The sequence below is a fragment of the Mirounga leonina genome, unplaced genomic scaffold (assembly GCF_011800145.1).
Source record: "Mirounga leonina isolate KUSES-001 unplaced genomic scaffold, KU_Mleo_1.0 Mir_106, whole genome shotgun sequence".
Classification (NCBI taxonomy): Eukaryota; Metazoa; Chordata; class Mammalia; order Carnivora; family Phocidae; genus Mirounga; species Mirounga leonina.
In genome coordinates, this window is record NW_023270232.1 from 4,044,934 (window position 1) to 4,067,579 (window position 22,646).

General features: G+C 39.4%; 2 protein-coding genes across 7 annotated transcripts in view; both read right to left on the reverse strand.

Moving 5' to 3' along the window:
* LOC118017929 (RUN and FYVE domain-containing protein 2) overlaps window positions 1-13,413 on the reverse strand; it is a 46,207-nt gene extending 32,794 nt beyond the window's left edge. For 4 of the 6 annotated variants that reach the window (XM_035016278.1, XM_035016286.1, XM_035016267.1 and 1 more), the window contains exons 1-6: window positions 12,854-13,168; window positions 11,148-11,321; window positions 7,056-7,173; window positions 3,514-3,615; window positions 1,550-1,673; window positions 1,308-1,369 (exon numbers count right to left, since the gene is read on the reverse strand). In XM_035016278.1, the coding sequence (XP_034872169.1) occupies window positions 1,308-1,369; window positions 1,550-1,673; window positions 3,514-3,615; window positions 7,056-7,173; window positions 11,148-11,321; window positions 12,854-13,058 (785 nt within the window). In that variant the 5' untranslated portion in view covers window positions 13,059-13,168. Of the gene's footprint in view, window positions 1-1,307; window positions 1,370-1,549; window positions 1,674-3,513; window positions 3,616-7,055; window positions 7,174-11,147; window positions 11,322-12,173; window positions 12,822-12,853; window positions 13,169-13,295 lie in introns of those variants that run through there. The other 2 variants (XM_035016295.1, XM_035016304.1) reach the window with 2 other exon arrangements.
* Window positions 13,414-18,684: 5,271 nt separating this feature from the next.
* Window positions 18,685-22,646, reverse strand: part of LOC118017922 (DNA replication ATP-dependent helicase/nuclease DNA2-like) — a 46,353-nt gene continuing 42,391 nt past the window's right edge. Inside the window, exons 20-21 of the mRNA XM_035016257.1 lie at window positions 20,217-20,363; window positions 18,685-19,373 (exon numbers count right to left, since the gene is read on the reverse strand). Coding sequence (XP_034872148.1) covers window positions 19,305-19,373; window positions 20,217-20,363 — 216 coding nt within the window. The 3' untranslated portion in view covers window positions 18,685-19,304. The remainder of the gene's footprint in view (window positions 19,374-20,216; window positions 20,364-22,646) is intronic.

Here is a 22,646-nt window from a genome sequence, read left to right on the forward strand (position 1 = left end):
GGCAAAAAACATTATCTTGCCTTTAAATAAAATTCAAGAATCTTTATAATAATGTAGCAGTAGGCTGTGTACTAATTATAACCTTTGTTAAGTCTAGTATTAGCAAGTAATCTATTTAACAATACCATTAAAAAGTATATTTAAGAACTCTTTTGCATCAGTATGTTTTTTAATTAAAATACATTTGACAGGGGCGCCTGGGTGGCTCAGTTGTTAAGCGTCTGCCTTCGGCTCAGGTCATGATCCCAGGGTCCTGGGATCGAGCCCCGCATTGGGTTCCTGCTCAGCGGGAAGCCTGCTTCTCCCTCCCCCACTCCCCCTGCTTGTGTTCCCTCTCTCCCTGTCTCTGTCAAATAAATAAATAAAATCTTTAAAAAAATAAAATAAAATACATTTGACATATAACTATACATTTAAGGTGTATATGTTAATGTGATACATTTGTGATATGATTGCCACTGTAGCAATAATTAGCACCTCTATTATGCTACATAATTATCCTTTCTTTCTCTTATTTGGAGTAAGTATATTTTAAATTTAAACACAGATCTTGGAATAAACTAGCATTTGTAAGCTTGTGAATAATAAGCTTTCATCTCTTTTACAGCAAAAAAACCAGCAATTAAAATGGGCCTCAGGAACTACAAGTGTGACCAAAAGCCATACTTCAGACTAACGCCACCTCCTTCTATGTGATTTCTGCTTTGTAAAACTTGTATATGGAAGCTAAATGAAACAAAGCAGGAACTACACACAAAATAAGGAAATAAAAACTACATTGTTAAAAAAAAAAAAAAGCTACATTATCAATAGATGGACCTCATGGTGATTTGTAAAGAGCTACATAAAAAATACAACATGTGCGGGGCGCCTGGATGGCTCAGTCGGTTAGGCAGCTGCCTTCAGCTCGGGTCATGATCCCAGGGTCCTGGGATCGAGCCCCCCATCGGGCTCCCTGCTCGGTGGGAAGCCTGCTTCTCCCTCTCCCACTCCCCCTGCTTGTGTTCCCTCTCTCCCTCTGTCTCTCTCTGTCGAATAAATAAATAAAATCTTTTTTTTTTTTTTTTTTAAAGATTTTATTTATTTTTTAGAGAGCGAGCGAGAGAGAAACAGCATGAGAGGGGAGAGGGTCAGAGGGAGAAGCAGGCTCCCTGCTGAGCCGGGAGCCCGATGTGGGACTCGATCCCAGGACCCTGGGATCATGACCTGAGCCGAAGGCAGACGCTTAACCATCTGAGCCACCCAGGCGCCCTAAATAAAATCTTTAAAAAAAAAAATACATGTGAAATAACTTATGAAAATCATACCTTTCTTTATTTCCAATATCTTCTTCATTCTTTAAATACATGGAAAAATCAATCACTCCAACCTAAAGTAAATCATGTTATTTTTAGTTAAAGGGGAGAAATATTAGAAGTACAGTTAACATGCAACTGAAATTCATTCTTAATTTTTCTTTAGTGTTTAACAGTACTGTTTACAACTGGATCCAAGAGGAACAGCACAAACTAAAAACACTCTGCATTTGGTACAAGTCACTTTCACTTACTTGTGAGTCTAAATCTTCTCCCTTTACACACAGGTTAGCATCTATCACATTCAGGCCAACCAGCAGCCCAACAATTACTGCTCCTTCTTCTTCCATCATTAGTGCATGATACTCATAAAATTCACTGTGGAAATTAAAATAAAAACCTTAAAACACAAATTTACTTCAAACACTAAATTTTAAAATCTCAGCCCCATAATATAAACATGGAGCCCATACAAATTTGGTCTCTTCAAATTAGCCTTTCTATATGTGAATAACTTAAACATTTTGAAATGTTAATGTCCATGTAAACAAGGTAAAAGAATGGGGCTGAAAGAGATGAAAGAGGAAAAGGAATTTTGAGAGAAAGAAAAGAGAAGCAAAGAGATATAGATCAAAAGAAAAAGAGGCATCACTGAGGCCTGGAATGTCTGGGACTCTCAGAAGACATACTGACTGTTACTGATTTGATTACAATACTTTTTATTAGAGTTGACTTTTTAATTCTAGGATTTATTAAGAATCTTGGGATGAAGACTAAGGTAGGGAATGAACATATGAAACATTTCCAAAGCCCATGTTCAAATCAGTGTATTTGATATGTATATTGCAAGTGTTCTTAATAATCATCAACTAAGGATGGTAGGACATCTATATCCTAAAAAATGTTCAAACGAGATCTGTGAAAGAAACAGGACAGTCTAAAAACTAAGACTTGACAATTATGTATTCATAGAACTAATTATCACTGTCTCATGCCTTCCTCAAGAAGTTCCATGTACTATTTAATCACTTTAATTGACCTTCACAATATTATTGAGAAATTACTGGTGCTTAAAGTACAGTCATTCTCATTTAACAAATGGGAAAACCAAGATGTATGACCAGAGTCATAAGTACTACCAAAAATGACCAGATTCTCCAGAATATCAGACAGGCACTCCAAGAGAACAAGGGCAAACAGAGGGACTGCTATGGGTCACCCCCTCTAACAACTGATTACCATACTCTGAAAGTCTGTCTTTAACATCTGGCCTTCTATTATTTACTTATTTATATATTTACTACATGAAGGCAATTTATTCAAGAAGTTAATACTGAAAACAAAAGTTTCAGTGGGGGTGTTATCACAGCTATGTTCAGTATTACATTTTTTAAAAGGATGAATCCATTCTCTGTTAAATAAAAAGCTTCAAAGGTAAACAATGAATGGTCTGAATGATAAGATGTATTCCTGAAATTGAGCAGATTTCAAAGTCAGTGCATAGACCAGGCTATTTATAAGCTCGACTTCCCATCAACCTCAGCACAATGTCAACTAACAATAACAAGTTAATGTTTTCCAGTCATCTTCACTATACCACTTAATTGCCAGCACTCACTGGCCTTCAATTGACAATTTAAAAAGTGCCCACAATACGGCCAAAGCAACAGTTTAGACATTCAGGATCTAAACCTGTTGGGGTGCCTGTGTGGCTCAGTTGGTTAAGTGTCAGACTGCTGATTTTGACTTTGATCTCAGGGTTGTGAGATTGAGCCCCAAGTGGGCTCCGCCCTGGGAAGGGAATCTGCTTGGGGTTCTCTCTCTCTCTCCCTCTGCACCACCCACCATCTTCCTCTCTAAAATAAATAAAAAATAAAAAGAAATTTGTCAGATTAAAGCTCCCAATCCCAATACAGACTTTTATTTGTAGAATTAACTGTAATTTAGAAAAAAAATAAAACTAGCTTAGAAATATAACATATAAATAAATTTTCCTCTTATTGGTCAATACAAAGCTTATGGTATTCAGTTTTTAGGCTAGTTCCTGATCCATGTTATGTCCCTACATGATTTTCTCTCTCATGTTGCTCTTCTTTTTTTTAATGCCATCTTATTGTATTTTATGTATCCTTTTGTACTACATCTTTAATTCTTTTTGGAAAACAGGATATAAATGAAATTTCAAAAATGGAAATGAACATGACTTAATGGTACTAACCTTAAGAGATCCCTCTGAATAATTAAGCAACGCAGGTAATCAGCCATTTTTTTTTGCATGAGGGCTAATCGAAGCCACGCTCTTGCACGACCCAGGGGGGTCCTAAAAAGCAAAACCAACTGGTCAGAAGACAGTCTCAGTCCATATATTATAATAGACTACATATTCTATTGCTGTCAAGGTTCATATTAATAAAGGAAAACTGCAATTTATCATGGTTTTGTCTGTTTCTAGAGGTGTTTTGGGTTTTTTTGTTTGTTTCTAGTTTTTTAAGCCAGCTCTTTGAACATGCAAACCAATCCCTGGGAGCTATTTTTTTTTTTTTTTAAGATTTTATTCATTTGCGAGAGAGAGAATGAGAGACAGAGAGCATGAAAGGGAGGAGGGTCAGAGGGAGAAGCAGACTCCCTGCTGAGCAGGGAGCCAGATGCGGGACTCGATCCTGGGACTCCAGGATCACGACCTGAGCCGAAGGCAGTCGCTTAACCAACTGAGCCACCCAGGCGCCCCCCTGGGAGCTATTTAAGTATCTAAGGTAAACCTGCACCTACAGGACATCTAGGTACCATTTTATGCCTTGGAAGAGATGATGCTCTAAATACTGAGGATTATCTCTACAAGAAATATTTTGACCGAATGGGCTTAACTGTCTAAAGATAAATATGTAAGGTGCACCTGGCTGGCTTAGTCAGTAGAGCATGTGATTTTTAATCTGCAGGTTGTGAGTTCAAGACCCACACTGGGTATGGAGGTTACTTTTTTTTTTCTTAAGATTTTTAAAAAACATTTTATTTTATTTTATTATGTTAATCACCATACATTACATCATTAGTTTTTGATGTAGTGTTCCATGATTCATTGTTTGAGTATAACACCCAGTGCTCCATTCAATACGTGCCCTCTTTAATACCCATCACCAGGCTAATCCATCCCCCCACCCCCCTCCCCTCTAGAACCCTCAGTTTGTTTCTCAGGGTCCATAGTCTCTCATGGTTCGTGTCCCCTCCGATTTCCCCCCTTCATTTTTCCCTACTTTTTTTTTTAAAAATATAATGTATTATTTGTTTCAGAGGTACAAGTCTGTGATTCATCAGTCTTAAAAATGGATATGCAAAATGCATCAAATAAAGCAATATAATGCCTTCAAAAAGTAACTGACATGATATCTGAATTTTAAAAATCCTAACAAATTAAAAAAAAAAAATCCTAACAAAGCTAGGAGGGCACCAAGCTGGTAATCAAAAAGAGAGAAATCACCAGGCTGCTTGTTATTTTTCAAATGTTTCTCTAGGAGGTTGTCCTTAAAAAATTCAATCTCCTACCTCTTATCCAAGTTTGATCATTTAGTAAAAGTAAAAGCAACTTTTACAGAATATGTATGGTTTTTCAAAGAGAAAGATTATCATTCACACTTTTATGTTTTCTTATACAAAGAATGTTTTGGCATGTAGTGTGGGAGGTAAGTTAATCTTCACTACTAACAGCTAATGAGCTTCTTATGGTTTAGCAGTTGAATGAATACCATTGTTCAGAAAACATTTTTTACTTTTGAAGAGTTAGGCTTTTTAAAAACAATTTGAACATATATTTTCATATTAAAATGACCAAATCTTATTTCTTTTTTTTTAAGATTTTATTTTTAAAGTATTCTCTATACCCAACATGGGGCCTGAACTCACAACTCAGAGATAAAGAGTCACATGCTCTACTCTCTTTTTGAGAGTTATGATTCCCTTGCTATTTCACTCTAAAAACTAGGTTTGAGGGACATCTGGTTGGCTCACTCAGTCAAGCATGCAATTCTTGATCTCAGCGTCATGAGCTTAAGCCCCACACTGGGCAGAGAGATTACTTACAAAAATAATAATAAATAAAATAAAATTTAAAAACTGGGTTTGAATCCTGGCTCTGCCACTTTTTAACTGTTAACTCCTCTGACCTTTATTTTTAACATCTATGCAATTATTGTAATAATCTCTACCCTCTAAGACTGATGTAAGGACTAAATGAGATAATTCATGTAAACCAATTATTTTATTACCCTGAGACAGTACTTAATAAATAGTAGCCATTTACTTTTATCATTCAATTAAATACAACCTAGAAATATTTGGATGTTGTGTTATCAGCCAGAAAACACTACCATATTCCCTACAACATGTAAAACCCTCAGGTGCCTGGGTGGCTCAGTTAAGCGTCTGCCTTCAGCTCAGGTCATGATCCCACGGTCCTGGGATCCAGTACCACATCAGGCTCCCTGCTCAGCGGGAGTCAGCTTCCCCCTCTGCCCCTCCCCCTGCTCCTGCGTGCTTGCGCTCTCTCGCGCCCTCTCTTGCAAGCTCTCTCTCTCTCTCTCTCTCGCAAAAATAAAAAATCTTAAAAAAAACAACTGTAAAACCCTCAATTATAAAGCTAAGAGAAAGCAAACTGGTAATCTGACAGAAAATGCTAAGAAAAAAAGATTATCTCATTCACAAGAATTAAGATAAACTAAAGGAAAGCGTAAGAATTTAGCCTTAACAACACCTTTATGCCTTTATTCAGTTTTTACATTATATATATATTTGTCTAGTGAAATGGGCAGGTGACACTATAGGTCCCAATTTTTAGAGAAAGAAAAGGAATTTGCACAAGCCCCATATATATAAATGGCTTATCTGAGAATTCTAATCTCCTGAGCCTTTGCCCTGGATTTGGTCTAAATCAATCTTCAGGGGCGCCTGGGTGGCTCAGTCATTAAGCATCTGCCTTCGGCTCAGGCCATGATCCCAGGATCCCAGGGTCCTGGAATCGAGCGAGCCCCGCATCGGGCTCCCTGCTCAGTGGGAAGCCTGCTTCTCCCTCTCCCACTCCCCATGCTTGTGTTCCCTCTCTCGCTGCGTCTCTGTCAAATAAATAAAATTTTTTAAAAAGTAAATAAATAAAAATAAATTAGTCTTCAACAAATAGTTATTGGCTGCCAACTAGCTTACTACTGCAAACTAGCTTAACACTCAGGAAACAAATGCATAATTGATACATCCTATCTTAAAGGGACCTGCTGTTTCCTGCAATACAATGTAGAATCAAAGTGATATAATAAAGGAGTGAATATAGTGATAGGGTATAGAAGAAAAAGCAGTTAATTCCTACTGAAGGGACTAAGAGAAATTTCATAAAGGAAATGAAATTTGAACTGAGCTATAAAGAAAGAACAGAATTTTATTAGGAGAGAATGGAATAAGGCTATTTAAGGCTGAGAGAAGATAATAGAGTGTGAAGTACTTTCAAGGAACAGTAAATATATCTCTGCAGTTAGAAATGAACAATAAGGGCGCCTGGGTGGCTCAGTCGGTTGGGCGACTGCCTTCAGCTCAGGTCATGATCCTGGAGTCCCTGGATCGAGTCCTGCATTGGGCTCCCTGCTCGGCAGGGAGTCTGCCTCTCCCTCTGACCCTCCCCCCTCTCATGTGCTTTCTCTCTCTCATTCTCTCTCAAATAAATAAATTAAAAAAAAAAAATCTTTAAAAAAAAAAAAAGAAATGAACAATAAGATTACTTACTTAAGACCAGGCAAATCCCGGACACTGGCTCCTATTTCCTCTGCTTCTGGGTACAGCTTCTCCACCAGTTCCAAGGGGCCCCAGATAGTTTTGTTATAACTCAAAAATGATTTTCTTACTGAGAAAAAAAAAAAGCATATATAATGCATACAACTTCAACATATAAAATTGTCATAACTTCCTTTTATTTAGTTTCAACATTTCTAACTTAAAATACAGTTATTCAAAGACCTTCCGCTCTTATCACTACACAGTCCTGTGGATCAGGAACCTGTTCATCAGGATCCTGATATTTTTCCTTATCAGAAATATGCAAAAAAAATGGGGCACCTGGGTGGCTCAGTTGGTTAAGCAGCTGCCTTCGGCTCAGGTTATGATTCCAGGGTCCCCGGGATCAAGCCCCGCATCGGGCTCCCTGCTCGGCGGGGAGCCTGCTTCTCCCTCTCCCTGCCTCTCTGCCTACTTGTTCTATCTCTCTGTCAAATAAATAAATAAAATCTTTAAAAAAAAAAAAAAAAGTGGGCGCCTGGGTGGCTCAGTTGGTTAAGCGACTGCCTTCGGCTCAGGTCATGATCCTGGAGTCCCAGGATCGAGTCCCGCATCGGGCTCCCTGCTCGGCAGGGAGTCTGCTTCTCCCTCTGACCCTCCCCTCTCTCCTGCTCTCTCTCTCTCTCATTCTCTCTCTCAAATAAATAAATAAAATCTGTAAAAAAAAAAAAAAAAATGGAGAAAAAAAAAAAGGAAAGAAAATATGCAGCTTGGCCATTCTTCCTTATCAGAAATATGCAGGCAGGTAATTAAAGTAAAAAAACAACTGGCCTTATTCTTTACCAGTACCAAAATAAAAAGGCTGACAGCCCTAGCAGGTTGATCTTTATCAGTTTATTAAATAAACCAAGGACAAAAAGTTATTTTACTCTTAACATGAAAAATTGTGACTTATTTTATACTGAGAATCAGGTGATAGAAAACCATGAAATCACTATACATTTCTTTCTTAATCCTGACCAGATCTCCTGCAGATCAAGGGCGCCTATCATACGCACCACCCAAGGACAATCACCAAGATAGGCAATTTTTCCTTGGGGGATAAAAAAATCAGCACAAAGGAGCTTCATAATGATTCATCAAGACAAGCCTATGATATGACTGTTAGGACATGCCTTATGATATTTTGTCAAGCAAAGGAATTTTAAACTCAGGGAAGAGCTTAAAATTTAACTGTTTGGCCATCATTTAGCAAATTCCATTTCTGCAGCCTAAGGGAAAACAAAGATAAAAAGTTTTTCAAAAAGCAAACTAAAACTCAAGGTGTTATTAAAATTTAAAAAAATGTTTAAATGTGTGTGTGTGTGTGTGTGTTTTAATTTATTTATTTGACAGAGAGACGCAGCGAGAGAGGGAACACAAGCAGGGGGAGTGGGAGAGGGAGAAGCAGGCCTCCCGCAGAGCAGGGAGCCCAACGCGAGGCTCGATCCCAGGACCCTGGGATCATGACCTGAGCCAAAGGCAGATGTTTAATGACTGAGCCACCCAGGCACCCCTAAATGTTTTTAAAAATTAAAAAACAAAACTAAAACTAAAACCAGAAAACCCTTAAGGTTGTTAGATCAGACTGGTGAGTTCCTGGTGTACTGAAAGAAGCAGAAACTGATAATATCAAGAGCAGGCAAAAATGTGGGGAAACAAACACTAACATCCACTGATGTTTGATAAATCCATGAAGCCTTCATAGAGGCCAGTTGCCTATATCCTTTGACCCAGTAATTCTACTCCTAAGAATCCTATCCTAAAGAACAAGTATACAAACAGCACAATTTTAATGTGTTTAACTGGAAACAACCTAAGGGTACATTAAGAGGAGGGCAGTTAAGTAAGTTTTGGTATACATATACTATGAAATTTTACAGTCATTAAAAATGTGATAAAGCCTCTATATAAATGGAAAAACCTCCAAACCATATCAATTTTAAACAAAGTCACAGAATAATAATACTTATAGCATAATTCTATGCTGAGTAAAAGAAAAAAAAATGGAAAAGAGAAGAATGACAAGGATTCCCTTTAGGGAAATGAATGGAAGAGAATGAAGGAAATGGTTTTTGCTCTAGGTGCTTCTATGTTGTTTGATTCATGTACAAAGAGAGTAGATTTCACTATTATATAATTTTTTAAAAATTACTTTGTCTTCAAAGAAATAGTGGAATCTAAAAACACAAAACAAGGGGTGCCTGGGTGGCTCCAGTTAGCCTTTGCCTTCAGCTCAGGTCATGATCCCAGGGTCCTGGGATCGAGCCCCACATAGGGCTTCCTGCCCGGCGGGAAGCCTGCTTCTCCCTCTCCCACTGCTTGTGTTCCCTCTCTATGTATCTCTCCGTCAAATAAATAAAATCTTAAAAAAAATAAAAATAAAAATAAAAATAAAAACAAAACAAAACCCAGACGCAAATACAGAGAACAGACTGATGACTGGCAGAGGGTGCGGGCAAGAGGAAATGGGTAAAGGCGGTCAAAGGGTATAAACTTCCAGATATCAAATAAATAAGTCATAAGGATGTAATGTACAGCATGAGGACTACAGTTAATAATACTGTTGTATATCTGAAAGTTGCTAGGAGAGTAAATCTTAAAAGTTCATAAGAAAAAAATTTTTAACTATGTACAGTGATGGATATCAACTAGACTTATTGTGCTGATCATTTTGCAATACATAAAAATATCAAATCATTATGTTGTGTACCTGAAACTAATATGTTAATTATATCTCAATAAAAAATTTTAATTTAAAAAAAAGAAGAGTACTTTAATAACATCACATAGGGTTTCTCAAACTTTGATGCCAAGGCTCCTTTGGCAGTACCTTTTATTAAAATTTGAAGTACATTTTATTAAAACCATGTTTATGTTTTGTGCTGTTTACATTTACTCCCACTTTCATGTACCTTAGTCAGAACTTCTGGGCCTTCCCAACTTACCCATGTTCCTAGTATACCCACAAGGAACCAAGCTTCTTTTAGCTTTAGAACAGTCACTTTAGTATAAACTCTTACATAGGGGCGCCTGGGTGGCTCAGTTGGTTAAGCGACTGCCTTCAGCTCAGGTCATGATCCCGGAGTCCCAGTCCTACTCGGGCTCCCTGCTCAGCAGGGAGTCTGCTTCTCCCTCTGACCCTACCCCCTCTTGGGCTCTCTCTCTCTCTCTCTCTCAAATAATTAAATAAAATCTTTAAAATAAAATAAACTCTTACATAGCCCTCCACACAGCTGATCAAAGGAAGTAGACACCAAAACTAACAACAACTGTTTTTACAATAAGTAAAAGAACAGTTATTATAGGGGCGCCTGGGTGGCTCAGTCGTTAAGTGTCTGCCTTCGGCTCAGATCATGATCCCAGTGTCCTGGGATCGAGCCCTCCTTCGGGCTCCCTGCTCAGCGGGAAGCCTGCTTCTCTCTCTCCCTCTCCCACTCCCCCTGCTTGTGTTCCCTCTCTCGCTGTGTCTCTGTCAGAAAAATAAAATCTTTAAAAAAAAAAACAGTTATTATACAATGTATATTAAATAACTAAATCTAACATAAACATTTTACATGAAATGATAAATCAGTGCCAACTGTGTAGAAGAAAATATCCAGTATTATCATCATTCCCAGGGAGCACTTACATTTCTACAATAATCCAATCTGAAAGACAGTCTTTCTAGATACGTTCCAGTGCCAACGAGGTTTATATTTCAACAATTATTTTAATGTATTTGTTCAATAGGGCTCAAACTAGTAATAAGACTTCATATTGGAATCACTAAGCTTAAAAATTTTTAAATAACTCTAACTGTCCTAGAAAATAGAAATCAGATTATATTGAGAAAAAATGAAAAATCAAATGTTTTTACGAAACACTAACTAGGTATTCTCTGAAGACAACTTATTAGAAAACATAAAGCAGTAGGCTATTCTCTCCCCAAGCCAACCCACCCAGTAATTTTAAATGTAAAGCAACAATAATTATGGTCTCAACAAATATCACATTTTCAAGGATGTTTAAGACGGAAATAGTGGGATTCTAAACTTAATTAGTTTTTTTAAAATCTCAGGATACCTTTAAGACCGTGTTTCAGACAATGTTCCATAACAACAAAGAACTGCTGCAAGGGGGGATAGTCAGAATCCAAAGTGCGGCCAAAGCTTAGAGCAGATTCAATGAGTCCTTTGATACTCAATTTAGCCATGTTTAACAAGTTTGCTCTCTCTACAGCTGTGGGGTCTTTTGTAGCTGAAAGCACAAGAAAGGAGTCCAACATCATTTGCAAGACATGACATTGAAAAATACACAAACCCTTTCATTCCCCTATAAAAACAACAATGGTTTGTTTTTCCTTGGTTGACAAATTAGTCTCCCTAACTAATCCACACCCCTAGGTAACTTCTCTTTATGTCTCTCTCACACATACCACAGAACACTACCATGCCCACCCCAGACAAAGTTTATGAATTATTCTCAAAATCTTGCAACTTGGTTATTTTCTGGTATTTATTTTACTTTTGTGGTACGTCTTCAGAGAGAACGAGGTTTTTGTTTTTGTTTTTTTTTACTTTTTGTGGAGATAAAATTGGAGTAATAAACAACATATTTAAGAGTCTCGTGCAAAAGGTGGACAGCAGGCACGGTCCAAGGATGAATCTTAAGGCAAAAAACGTTCAGAATAAACTGGCAATAAAAGGTGGTTACAATTCCAAGATTACAGTATCATCCATAAACATGATGGGTTAAAACACACCGACAAATAAAGGAATACAGGAGAAGCCATTCAATTCTTTCACTCATTTTAACCTCTTTCCATCTTGTTTTCTCATTGCAACTGTAATTCTGTATTGCATAACTCCTTTATTTTCCCAGAGGAAATAAAAGCAGTCCTGTTTCTCATTTAAGTTCCTTGCCCACACAGCTGATTCAGTCAAAAACTAAGTTAATAGATGCACTTAAAAAAAAAGAAAAACTGATTAGTAATTGATACTTTCAATTCACAAAAAGCTATTTTTTTCTTTCCCACAAATTCCATCCTTAGTTAACTTAGAAATTCAGATGTTCCCGCATATTCTCGCCACTGTTCCCACATATTCTCACCATTGCTGTGACTGGCAGGAATATTTTCAGCAAACAGATGACAAAATGAAGTGCAGAAAAATGAAGCACTTAGTATAACGTTTCATAATCTCTGGCAAATTTACTAGTCCAAGTGAACCAAGTGTCTGTTTTTCCTTCACTGAACAAAGTCCAGGGTTCCCAATTATCTAGTATGCGAGTTCTGAGCTGATAGCTAAGCGCGAAGACTGACACGGAATCCTAAGCAACTAAAAACGCAAACAGCCACAATCTCTATGACCAAGCTAGCTGGTAGAAAATCTGCACACACATCATTCCTTCAAATCTGCATCGTCGTATGATTCCCTCTTTTTTTCGGGGCGGGGGGAGCCACTTGATGTTTCATAATCTGTACCAATCCTCCAGTGCCCATTACGATACGCGACTTGCGATGCGACAAGCAGACAAAGGGCGCATCTGCAGCTGTTCCGAGGCGGGTCCGTGCTGGGGGCCGGCAGCTTCCTCGCCCCAGGAGCGTTTACACGCCGGCCGCGCCCCGCCCGGGCTCGCAGATGTGTCCTGCGGGTCGCAGCCCCAACAAGGCCAACGGCCAGTCCCCGCATCTCGCCCGGGCCTGGAGCCCCCTCTCTGCCTCCCTTCCTCCCCGCAGCAAGGCTGCCCAAAGGGCTCGGGGCGCCCAAGGACCCCCGCGGAGGGCTCACCCGGGGTCCTGCGCGGCATCGCTGCACCTCTCCCGCCCTCGGCGTCGGGCACCCAGGCCAAAACCGGAGACGCGTCTTCCCTCCGCCACCCCCAAACCTGAAAAGTCATCGCCCATCCCCGACTGTTCCACCGGTCTGGGAGCGGCCCCCCGGGCGGCCCTGTCCTCGCTCCTTGGAAGCCGCCGGACCGCGAGCCCTCGGCCATTAGGCCCTAGAACCGGGGCGGGGACCTGAAGGAACGGGGGGCGGCCGCGCGTTGCCATGGCGACCCCGGGCGCCCCCGAGCCACCCGCTGCCCCCGCCCAGCCCCAGGCCCGGGTTCGGGCTCGGGCTCCAGTTGCTGCCCGAGCCCTCGGTGCCCACCACCAGCAGTCCTCGCCCGGCCGCGGCCTTCAGCCTCGGACGGAGAGCGGGGCGTCCGCTCTCGGTCCGCTCCCCTTACCCATGGCGGCGGCGGCGCGGTCTCGGGCGGGGACGCCCTGGGCCCCGCCAGCAGCTCCCTTCAGGCGCGCGGCGGCCGCCACGGCGTCTGCCACCCGGCCCGCCGCGGCCCACAGCGCTCCCGGCGGCGGGAGGACGCCCGGGCGGCCCCGCGGCGCCGCGAGTGGGGCGGGGGGCCGCGCGGCCTGCCACCGGCGGGAGAGAAACCCGCCCTCGCCGGGCCTCCTCGCGTCCAGCCGGACCGGAAGGAGAAGGAAGAGGAGCGTGAAGGAGACCTCGCGTGTGCGGAGCCGGAGGCCCGGCCCTGGTCGGACTACCGACCTCTCCCCGGGGGCTTCGCCAGGGCGCTGGGGCTGCTTTGCCAAGGGGTGCGAGCCACGTGCAAACGTTTTCGTCCACGCGGCGGCGGGGTTCATCTGATACACCTGACCGCTTCCCTTCACGCCTCACAAGGTCTTAGGGGAGCAAAGGAATTTAGAAGACCCGAAGCAATTAACAGGGGGCAGACCTCTGCTGCAACTAGGCAGCCCAAGCAGGGCATTTAAACCAGTAAATGCACGGGCAGTGGGAAGGGCCGCACTTATCAAGGGGCAGACCTGTAGAGATAAAGTTAGCCTTTTCTCATTTCGGGGAGGAAGAAGAACCCTCGTGGTCAGATGACACTAGGTTAAGCTGTATCAGTTTGGGGAAAGTAAGCTATTACGTAGTTAGATTAGCAATTGTTAAGACAGTGGCTCAGCTAGAAAGACCGAGATATTTCGGCTCTTTTTCTCTTCATCACCTCGGCCAGTATAGTTTTATGTTTCTTTACCTCTTTTGGTTTTTTAATTTTCTTTACTGTGAGATAATGATACATGGAGAGAAAAGTATAAAACAAACCGTAATGAGCAGGCTATGAAGGTGCCCGCACGAGTCTCCTCTCCACAATGTCAGCTTTATTCAGTCACAAGGCAAGGTTAACGTAATTATAAAGCAAGTTCAGGATTTCAAACTCAATGACATTTCACCATGTGATTAACGTGGCTTCTTCCTAGGCACACAAAGCAGAACACAAGCCACACAACAAAAGATAACAGGGAGTAGGAAGTTAAGGAACCAAACAGGTTAGTCTGTGTGTGCCCAGCTGAGATAAGGCCTCGTCTTGTCAGGGCCACCTCCAGGCACTTACTGCTTATTAAGTTCTGTTCTAATCAATTAAGCAGAGCCTTCAGCCGTAGCTACCTTTTTATTTTTTTTAATATTTTATTTTATTTGACAGAAAGAGCGAGCGCACAAACAGGGGGAGAGGCAGGCAGAGGGACAGGGAGAAGCAGGCTCCCCATTGAGCAGGGAGCTGGAGGAAGGGCTCGATCCCAGGATCCAGGGATCATGACCCAAGCCTAAGGCAGACCTGCTTAACCGACTGAGCCACCCAGGCGCCCCAGCGGCTGCCTTTTTTAAGCGGTTAGACATAGAGGGTGTCTGAGGAGTATGACAGTTTGCTAAAAAAAAAAACCTCCCTTTTTAACTAATGATGTACTATATGTTGGCTAACTGAACATAATAAAAAAATTTTTTAATTTAAATTTAACAAAATTTCGGGGCAGATCAGGGGCGCCTGGGTGGCTCAGTCGTTAGGCGTCTGCCTTCGGCTTGGGTCCTGGTCCCCAGGTCCTGGGATGGAGCCCCGCATCCGGCTCTCTGCTCAGCGGGGAGCCTGCTTCTCCCTCTCCCACTCCCCCTGCTTGTATTCCATCTCTCGCTGTGTCTCTCTCTGTCAAATAAATAAATAAAATCTTAAAAAAAAATTTAACAAAATTTTAAAAAGAATAAACCTGCTGGCCTGTAAAAAACAAAAACAAAAACAAAAACCTCCCTTTTTAAAAAAGGATTTAATCAGTCTTAGGCCCCTGCAGAGCTCCTCTGCTTCAGCTTGTTATCAATTCTGGGGTACCGTCAGCTGGTGTTGGTCTTGGTGTGGGTATCTGATTAATGCAGTACCCTTAAGTGTTTGCGTCATTGCTTGACATGGGCCCTTGCTTGACATAAATGACTCCATCTTGCTCTCTACATACAGTTTAAAGAATCATTATAAAGTGAACAGCTGGGTGACCACCACCAGATAAACTGAGCACAGGATGGAGCCATCGTCCTTGGGAATTACCCCTAGCCACTACTCACCATCCCCCTTGAGGTAAATACCATTCTGGCTTTTATGAGAATCGTTTCCTTGCTTTTCTGTTTTCTGCCTTGCAAGATGTGCCCCTAAACCATGTAATTTATTTTTGTCTGTTTATAAACTTTTCACAAATGGAATAACACCATAAATTACTTGTTTCTTTTGTTAAGATCATCCATGTCCAAGAGAAGTTCCAGGTTGGGGTGTTTGGGGTGTTTCAAAGTTGTATATATATCCTTATGCCAATGTCCAAGAGTCATTAGAGCATATAATTAAGAATAGAATAACTGAAAATAAAGTCTGCCTTTCTTTAAATTTATGGGCGGGATGCCTGGGTGGCTCAGTAGGTTGAGCGTCCGACTCTTGATTTTGGCTCAGGTCATGATCTCAGGGTCATGAAATGGAGCACCCTGTTGTTGGGCTCCCACGCTCAGCAGGGAGTCTATGGAGATTCTCTCCCTTTCCCTCTCCCTCTGCCCTCCCCCTCTCATGGTCTCTCTCTCTAAAAATAAGTAAATTTTTAAAAAATTTTTTATTTAACATATATTATTTGTTTCAGGGGCAGTAAATAAAATCTTAAAAAAAAAAAGTTACAAGCTATATCTTTCATATTTAGGCCTGTTATTGCACCCAGACTGGATTTTAGTGAATGGTGTGGAACAGGATCAAACTTCATTTTTTCTACAAGTATAGCCAACTATCCCATTATCCTCTCACCACTGATTTCCATATTCCCTCTAGTATCAGTGAGCATGTAATTATATATCAGTTCCTAGGCCAAAGTCTTTTCATTTTCAAAAACCACCCCATGAGGATGGAATTGTCTCCACTTTGCAGATTAAACTAGCCTCTGAAAGGTCAAATGACTTCAGAAAAACTAAATGACAGAACCAGAATTTGAACCAATACAAAAGTAGCGTCGATTTCCATAATCTCAAAATGTAGGTTTTTAGTGTTTCAAGGAGTCTAAAATTCATTGCATGTCTAACCCCTTCCATCTTGCTATTAAACATTGAAATATGACTGACTTGTTCATTTTTCTTCTCCAAATGATGGGTAAAAAAGGAAGTATTTGTATTTTACGTACATTTAAAGAAGCAAATAAAATTAAGTATATATTTACTTTATAGAACCAGGAACAAAGGAAAAGAGCTTTATTTCCTAGATTGCTTTTCCCCCAGTGACTTCATAGGTAAAAAGTAGGAAAGAAATTTAACTCATCAATAAACCAGTTTTATTTAAAGCAAGCAAGCAAATAAATAAATTCTCCCTTTGAGGTAGATATTCTTAAATTCCAAAATATACATTTGCTGGATACTCCAGTCTCCTTATGTTGAACAGAATTGGAATTTAGTGCCTATGTTTAAACTAAATGAACAGGGTTAAAGTAGAATATTAATCTATTCTGAGCCCTGAATTTACTAAAGCTAACAATCTAGGTTTTTAAACTTACTAGTATCATCATGTAACAAAAATACTATTTTTGGGGGCGCCTGGGTGGCTCAGATGGTTAAGCATCTGCCTTCGGTTCAGGTCATGATCCCAGGGTCCTGGGATCGAGCCCCATGTCTGGCTCCTGGCTCAGCGGGGAGCCTGCTTCTCCATCTCCCCCTGCTTATCCCCCTGCTCATGCGCTCTCTCTCTCTGTATCTCGAATGAATAAATAAAATCTTAAAAAAAAACCAATTTTTTAAAAGCTCATCACATACTGAAATATAACGGTGAAATTAAATGATAACTAGAGTTTGCTTTGAAACATCTCAGCAAAGGAAAAAAACAGATGTTGAGAAAACAACTGCAGCAAAATCTTCTACCTATTGAATATGGGTGATGGGTATATAGGAGTTCACTATTTTATTCTACTTTTGTGTATTTTTTACATGTGATACACCCTAATATTTTTCTCTATTCCATTGAAAACAAAGCTTGTTGCAACCTATTAAAATTGCTTTCATGTGCCAGTAATAGGTTGGGAACCATGGTTTGTAACCCATGGCCTCTCATACTTCCTTGCATATTTCCTGTAACTATGCTAAATTATTTTTGCTGTTCCCTGTACATGTCTTTTCCTTTTCCCATTTGTTGTCCCCTCTATCTAGATTTGTCTGTTCCTCCATTACAATTTATGCAATTCTACCTAGTCTTTACCAGACTTTAATATGTTACCTTCTCCAAAAAGCCTTTTCAGATTTTTTCCTTGCCAAAAAAAAGATTTTCATTTTTATGCTATTATAATAGTACTTACATGCAGCTTTAGAACATTATCAACATTTGACTTTTTACTACTTGAAAAAATGCTGGACAACCCTGAACTTATTATTCAAGATTAATAACTGACACACAAAGGCGTAATAGAAAATGATTTATTTAATAAAAAACTGCAAGTAATTTTTAAAAAACATGAGGTAGAAACAACAATTTTAACATATTTCACATTCATTTAAAAAAAGAAAAAACAACTTTGAGAGAAAGAGATATCTGCCCCCCAAACGAAGATGGATACATTGAGGTTAAAATTGGTCACTATATACTTAACTAAGCACTTTGAGGTAATTCTGAATTACAAAATATCTTTATTCAAAAAAATTGAGACAACTGAGTAGTGTCTCAAAACAAATGGGGCATATGAACAATAGGTGAAAATAGGGATATACTGGGGCACCTGGGTGGCTCAGTCGTTAAGCATCTGCCTCGGCTCCAGTCCTGGTCCCAAGGTCCTGGGATCAAGTCCCGTTACAGGCTCCGGGCTCAGTGGGAAGCCTGCTTCTCCCTCTCCCACTACCCCTGCTTGTGTTCCCTCTCTCACTGTCTCTCTCTCTGTCAAATAAATAAATAAAATCTTAAAAAAAAAAATAGGGATATACCTTTTTGTCATCAATTTAAAAAAACTAAAAAAAAAAAAGAATTATTTTCATATCATTTTATATCAAAATCTGTAGAATACTGAATACTAAAAATAACAAGAAAGGGGAATCAGAAATTAATTGGAAATAATTAATTTATAATAATTTAAAAGCCTAGGTTTATTTTTTATTTTTTTAAAGATTTTATTTATTTATTTGACAGAGAGACACAGCGAAAGAGAGAACACAAGCAGAGGGAGTGGGAGAGGGAGAAGCAGGCCTCCGGCAGAGCAGGGAGCCCGATGCGGGGCTCGATCCCAGGACCCTGGGATCATGACCTGAGCCGAAGGCAGATGCCCAATGACTGACCCACTCAGGAGTCCCTAAAAGCCTAGGTTTAAAGTGAAAATGTACCTTATACCAAAATGCAACAGTCAGGAGAAAAACCCAGCAAAATGGCCTTGGATCACAGACCACAAAACACAGAAAAGAATCACACTTGTGTTCTCATCATCACAAGATTGTGCTTAAGTGAAAAAACAAATGAATTTTCTTTACCTAATCTCTTAAATAAACAAAATATGACAGAAATCTACAAAATCAAATCAGTATTGAAATTTTAGACTTAAAGTTTCTCAGATCCAAAAGTTAATCTATTACTAAAGCTGGTAAAAATTTATCAAACTCTTTCTAGGTCACACAAAAACACATTGATAGTACCTACAAAACTTAGACTTTTCAGTTTTGGAAAAACTGAAAAAATTAATAGTGTGTTACATTTTACACAATGATAGAACTTTAACAAGACTATACCAAAAAAATAAATAAAGAAAACAAAAAACTGGAACTCTCAACAAAGTACATTTACACCATTTCATACCCTTGGGATAAAAGTCATCTTCACAATCTAACCAGGCACTGCTTTCATAGCACATCCAAATTGCAAATAACAGGTAATATTTAGAGGAGCTCTCATATGCCAGTATGAGAAATCAAAGAAAACAGTGCTTTATCTTCTTTGAAAATCACCCAATACATGACAAAGACTTTCGTGTTCCTCTGATGGAAGATCCATGATGTACATAAATTAAGGAAAGTATACTTCACAAAAAATGGAATTGCACAAAAACATCCATGACACTATTTAACATTTTGTAATTTGGTTTACAGGACTGCTGAAAAATTTTTTATGGCATTCTATGGATAATAATGTACTTAAACAATAAGGTTTATATATCTTAGCCTAAGATCTTCATATAACATTTTTAAAGATGATTTATTTTAGTCATAATCTACAATTATGACAAGGAATAATTCTCCAATTTATAATTCTCTCAATTTTTTTAAAATTTTAATGCTTTGTCCTAGATTTTAAAAAGGGGGGGTTATAAATTAGGGTGAGAAGAACCAAAAGGGGTAACCACTTTTCCTAGATGTGTTCTAGGAAACATGTACCCTGCCCTAGGATAGCAAACCAAGTCCCTTTTCATCTCCTTTCTCACTTCACAAACTATCCTTCTCCATCACCTTCATTATTTCACTTTTTGCTTAAAATTACTTCCTGTGAGGGGAGCCTGGGTGGTTCAGTTGTTAACCCTCTGCCTTTGGCTCAGGTCATGATCCCAGGGTTCTGGGAAGGAGCCCCGCATTGGGCTCTCTGCTCAGTGGGAATCCTGATTCTCCCTCTCCCACTCTCCCTGCTTGTGTTCCCTCTCTCGCTGTCTCTCTCTCTGTCAAATAAATAAATAAAATCTTTAAAAAAAAAAATTAGTTCCTGTGAATTATTTTCTCTTTTTCCTTTGTAGAATCAGGTCTTTGAAATGTGCCCATGGAAAACACAAAACATTAAGTTTTAATTTATATAAATACATAAATATTCACAATAGCACAGATGTGACCATATACAAAACAAAAAGGATATTAATTTTTCCGAGTTTAGATGATCAAGTAACTTCCCCAAAGGAGGATAGCGGTTCAGTGAGGGCACACATCCTAGGAGAATCAGTTTATGTTTGGCTCTGGTTATAGCAACATTAAGACGCCGCCAATCTTTCAGGAGTTCACCAAGCTGAAAGAAATAATTTTCAATTATTTGAGTTTTCTCAGACATTTAAGTTTGTTCTAGCAAAGAACACAGTTTGTTGTGAACTATTTCCCTACTTTAAGCATATATTCCAAAGAAGATTCATTGACACATTTAAAATTCTTTAGACAGTTGGAAAAACTTGCGCACAATGCCAACTTCCAAATATTTTATCTTGGGTGCAATTTCCAAGCCATAATTTAAGGAAATGGAGCTATCTATCTCCACTCACTGTAGCATTATTGGTAACAGTAATGAAAACTTGTAATAGCCTTAGACTCAGGGGAGTGGTTAAATATACCATGACACCTATGTACACTATGCAACTGTAAGAACACAATGAAATCTGTGTATTGACATGGAGAGATCTCCAAGCTATTTAAGTGAAAAAAGCAGAGTCCATTAGAGCGTATATATTACCTTCTGTGTAAAAAAAAGGGAAATATGAATACTGATTCATATCTGTTTGTATATGCCTAAAGGAAAGGAATTAGAGGTTACCCAGGAAAAAAAAAAAAACCCACAAATTGTATACAACTCAAAACCAAAAAACCCAAATAATCCAATTAAACAATGGGCAGAAGACATGAACAGACATTTCTCCAAAGAAGACATACATGAAAAAATAATTAATCATCAAGGAAATGCAAATCAAACCCATAATGAGCTACTACCTCACACCTGTCAGAATGGCTAAAATCAAAAACCCAAGAAACAAGCATTGACAAAGATGTGGAGAAAATGGACCCCTCATGCATTGTTGGGGAAATGCAAACTGGTGCAGCCACTGTGGAAAACAGTAATGGAGTTCCTCAAAAAATTAAAAATAGAACTACCATATGATCCAGAAATTCCACTACTGGGTGTTTACCCAAAGAATACGAAAACATTAATTCAAAAGGATGTACACACCTCTATTGTAGCATTATTTACAATAGCCAAATTATGGAAGCAGCCCAAGTGTCCAACCACAGATGAATAAAGAAGATGTGATATATATATAAAATGGAAAAATACTCAGCATAAAAAAGAATGAAATCTTGCCATTTGCACAACATGGAAGGATCTAAAGGGTGTAATGCTAAGTGAAATAAGTCAAAGAAAGACAAATACCATATAATTTCACTCATGGAATTTAAGAAACAAAACAAATGAACAAAGAAAAAAGACAAACCAAAAAAAGGACTCTTAACTATAGAGAACAAACTGACAGTTACCAGAGGGAAGTTGGGCGGGGGGGCGCTGGGGGTGAAATTGGTGAAGGGGATTTAGAGTACATTTATCATGATGAGCACTGAGTAAAGTATGGGATTTTTGAATCACTGTATCTTATACCTGAAATTATAACACTGTATATTAATGATACTGGAATTAAATAAAAAACACCAAATTGTGATTATCTGTAAGGGTAAGAACTGAGTAGAAGAGGAACTGGTTAGAAAGGAGACTTCTTACTGTATCTTTATAACCATATGAAGGTATCACATAATCATGAAAAATGAATGAAAAGGAGGTAAACATGCAAAACACAAAACCTGGAATTATATATAAAATTAAAAGTATATCTAAGGAAGAGTCTATGCTTAAAATGCCCCTAACACAACAGCCAAAAGGTGGAAGCAAACCAAATGTCCACTGATGGATGAATAAACAAAATATGCCATATACATGCAATGGAATATTATTCAGCCTTAAAAAGGAACAAAATTCTGATACATAATACAATATGGATGAACCTCGAGGACACCATGCTATATGAAATAAGCCAATTACAAAAGGACAAATACTGGGGCGCCTAGGTGGCTCAGTTGGTTAAGCGTCTGCCTTTGGCTCAGGTCATGATCTTGGGATCCTGGGATTCAGCCCCCACATCAGGCTCCTTGCTCAGTGGGGAGCCTGCTTCTCCTTCTCACTCTGCCCCTCCCCACCGCTTGTGCTCAAGCGCACTCTCTCTGTCTCAAACAAATAAAATCTTAAAAAAAGAAACAAAAACCCCAAAAGAACAAATACTGTATAATTCCACTTATATGAGATAACTATGGTAATCAAATTCAAAGACAGAAAGCAGAATGGTGATTGCCAGGGCCTGGAGGGAGAGGGAACTGGAGGGTTGTTATTCGTGGGTACAGAGCTTCAGTTTTGCAAAATGAAAAAGTACCAGAGAGCTGCTGCACAACACTGAATTGTACATTTAAAAACAGTGATGATTTTAAATTTTATATTATGTGGGGTTTTTACCACAACCTAAAAAAAAAAGAAAAGAAAAAA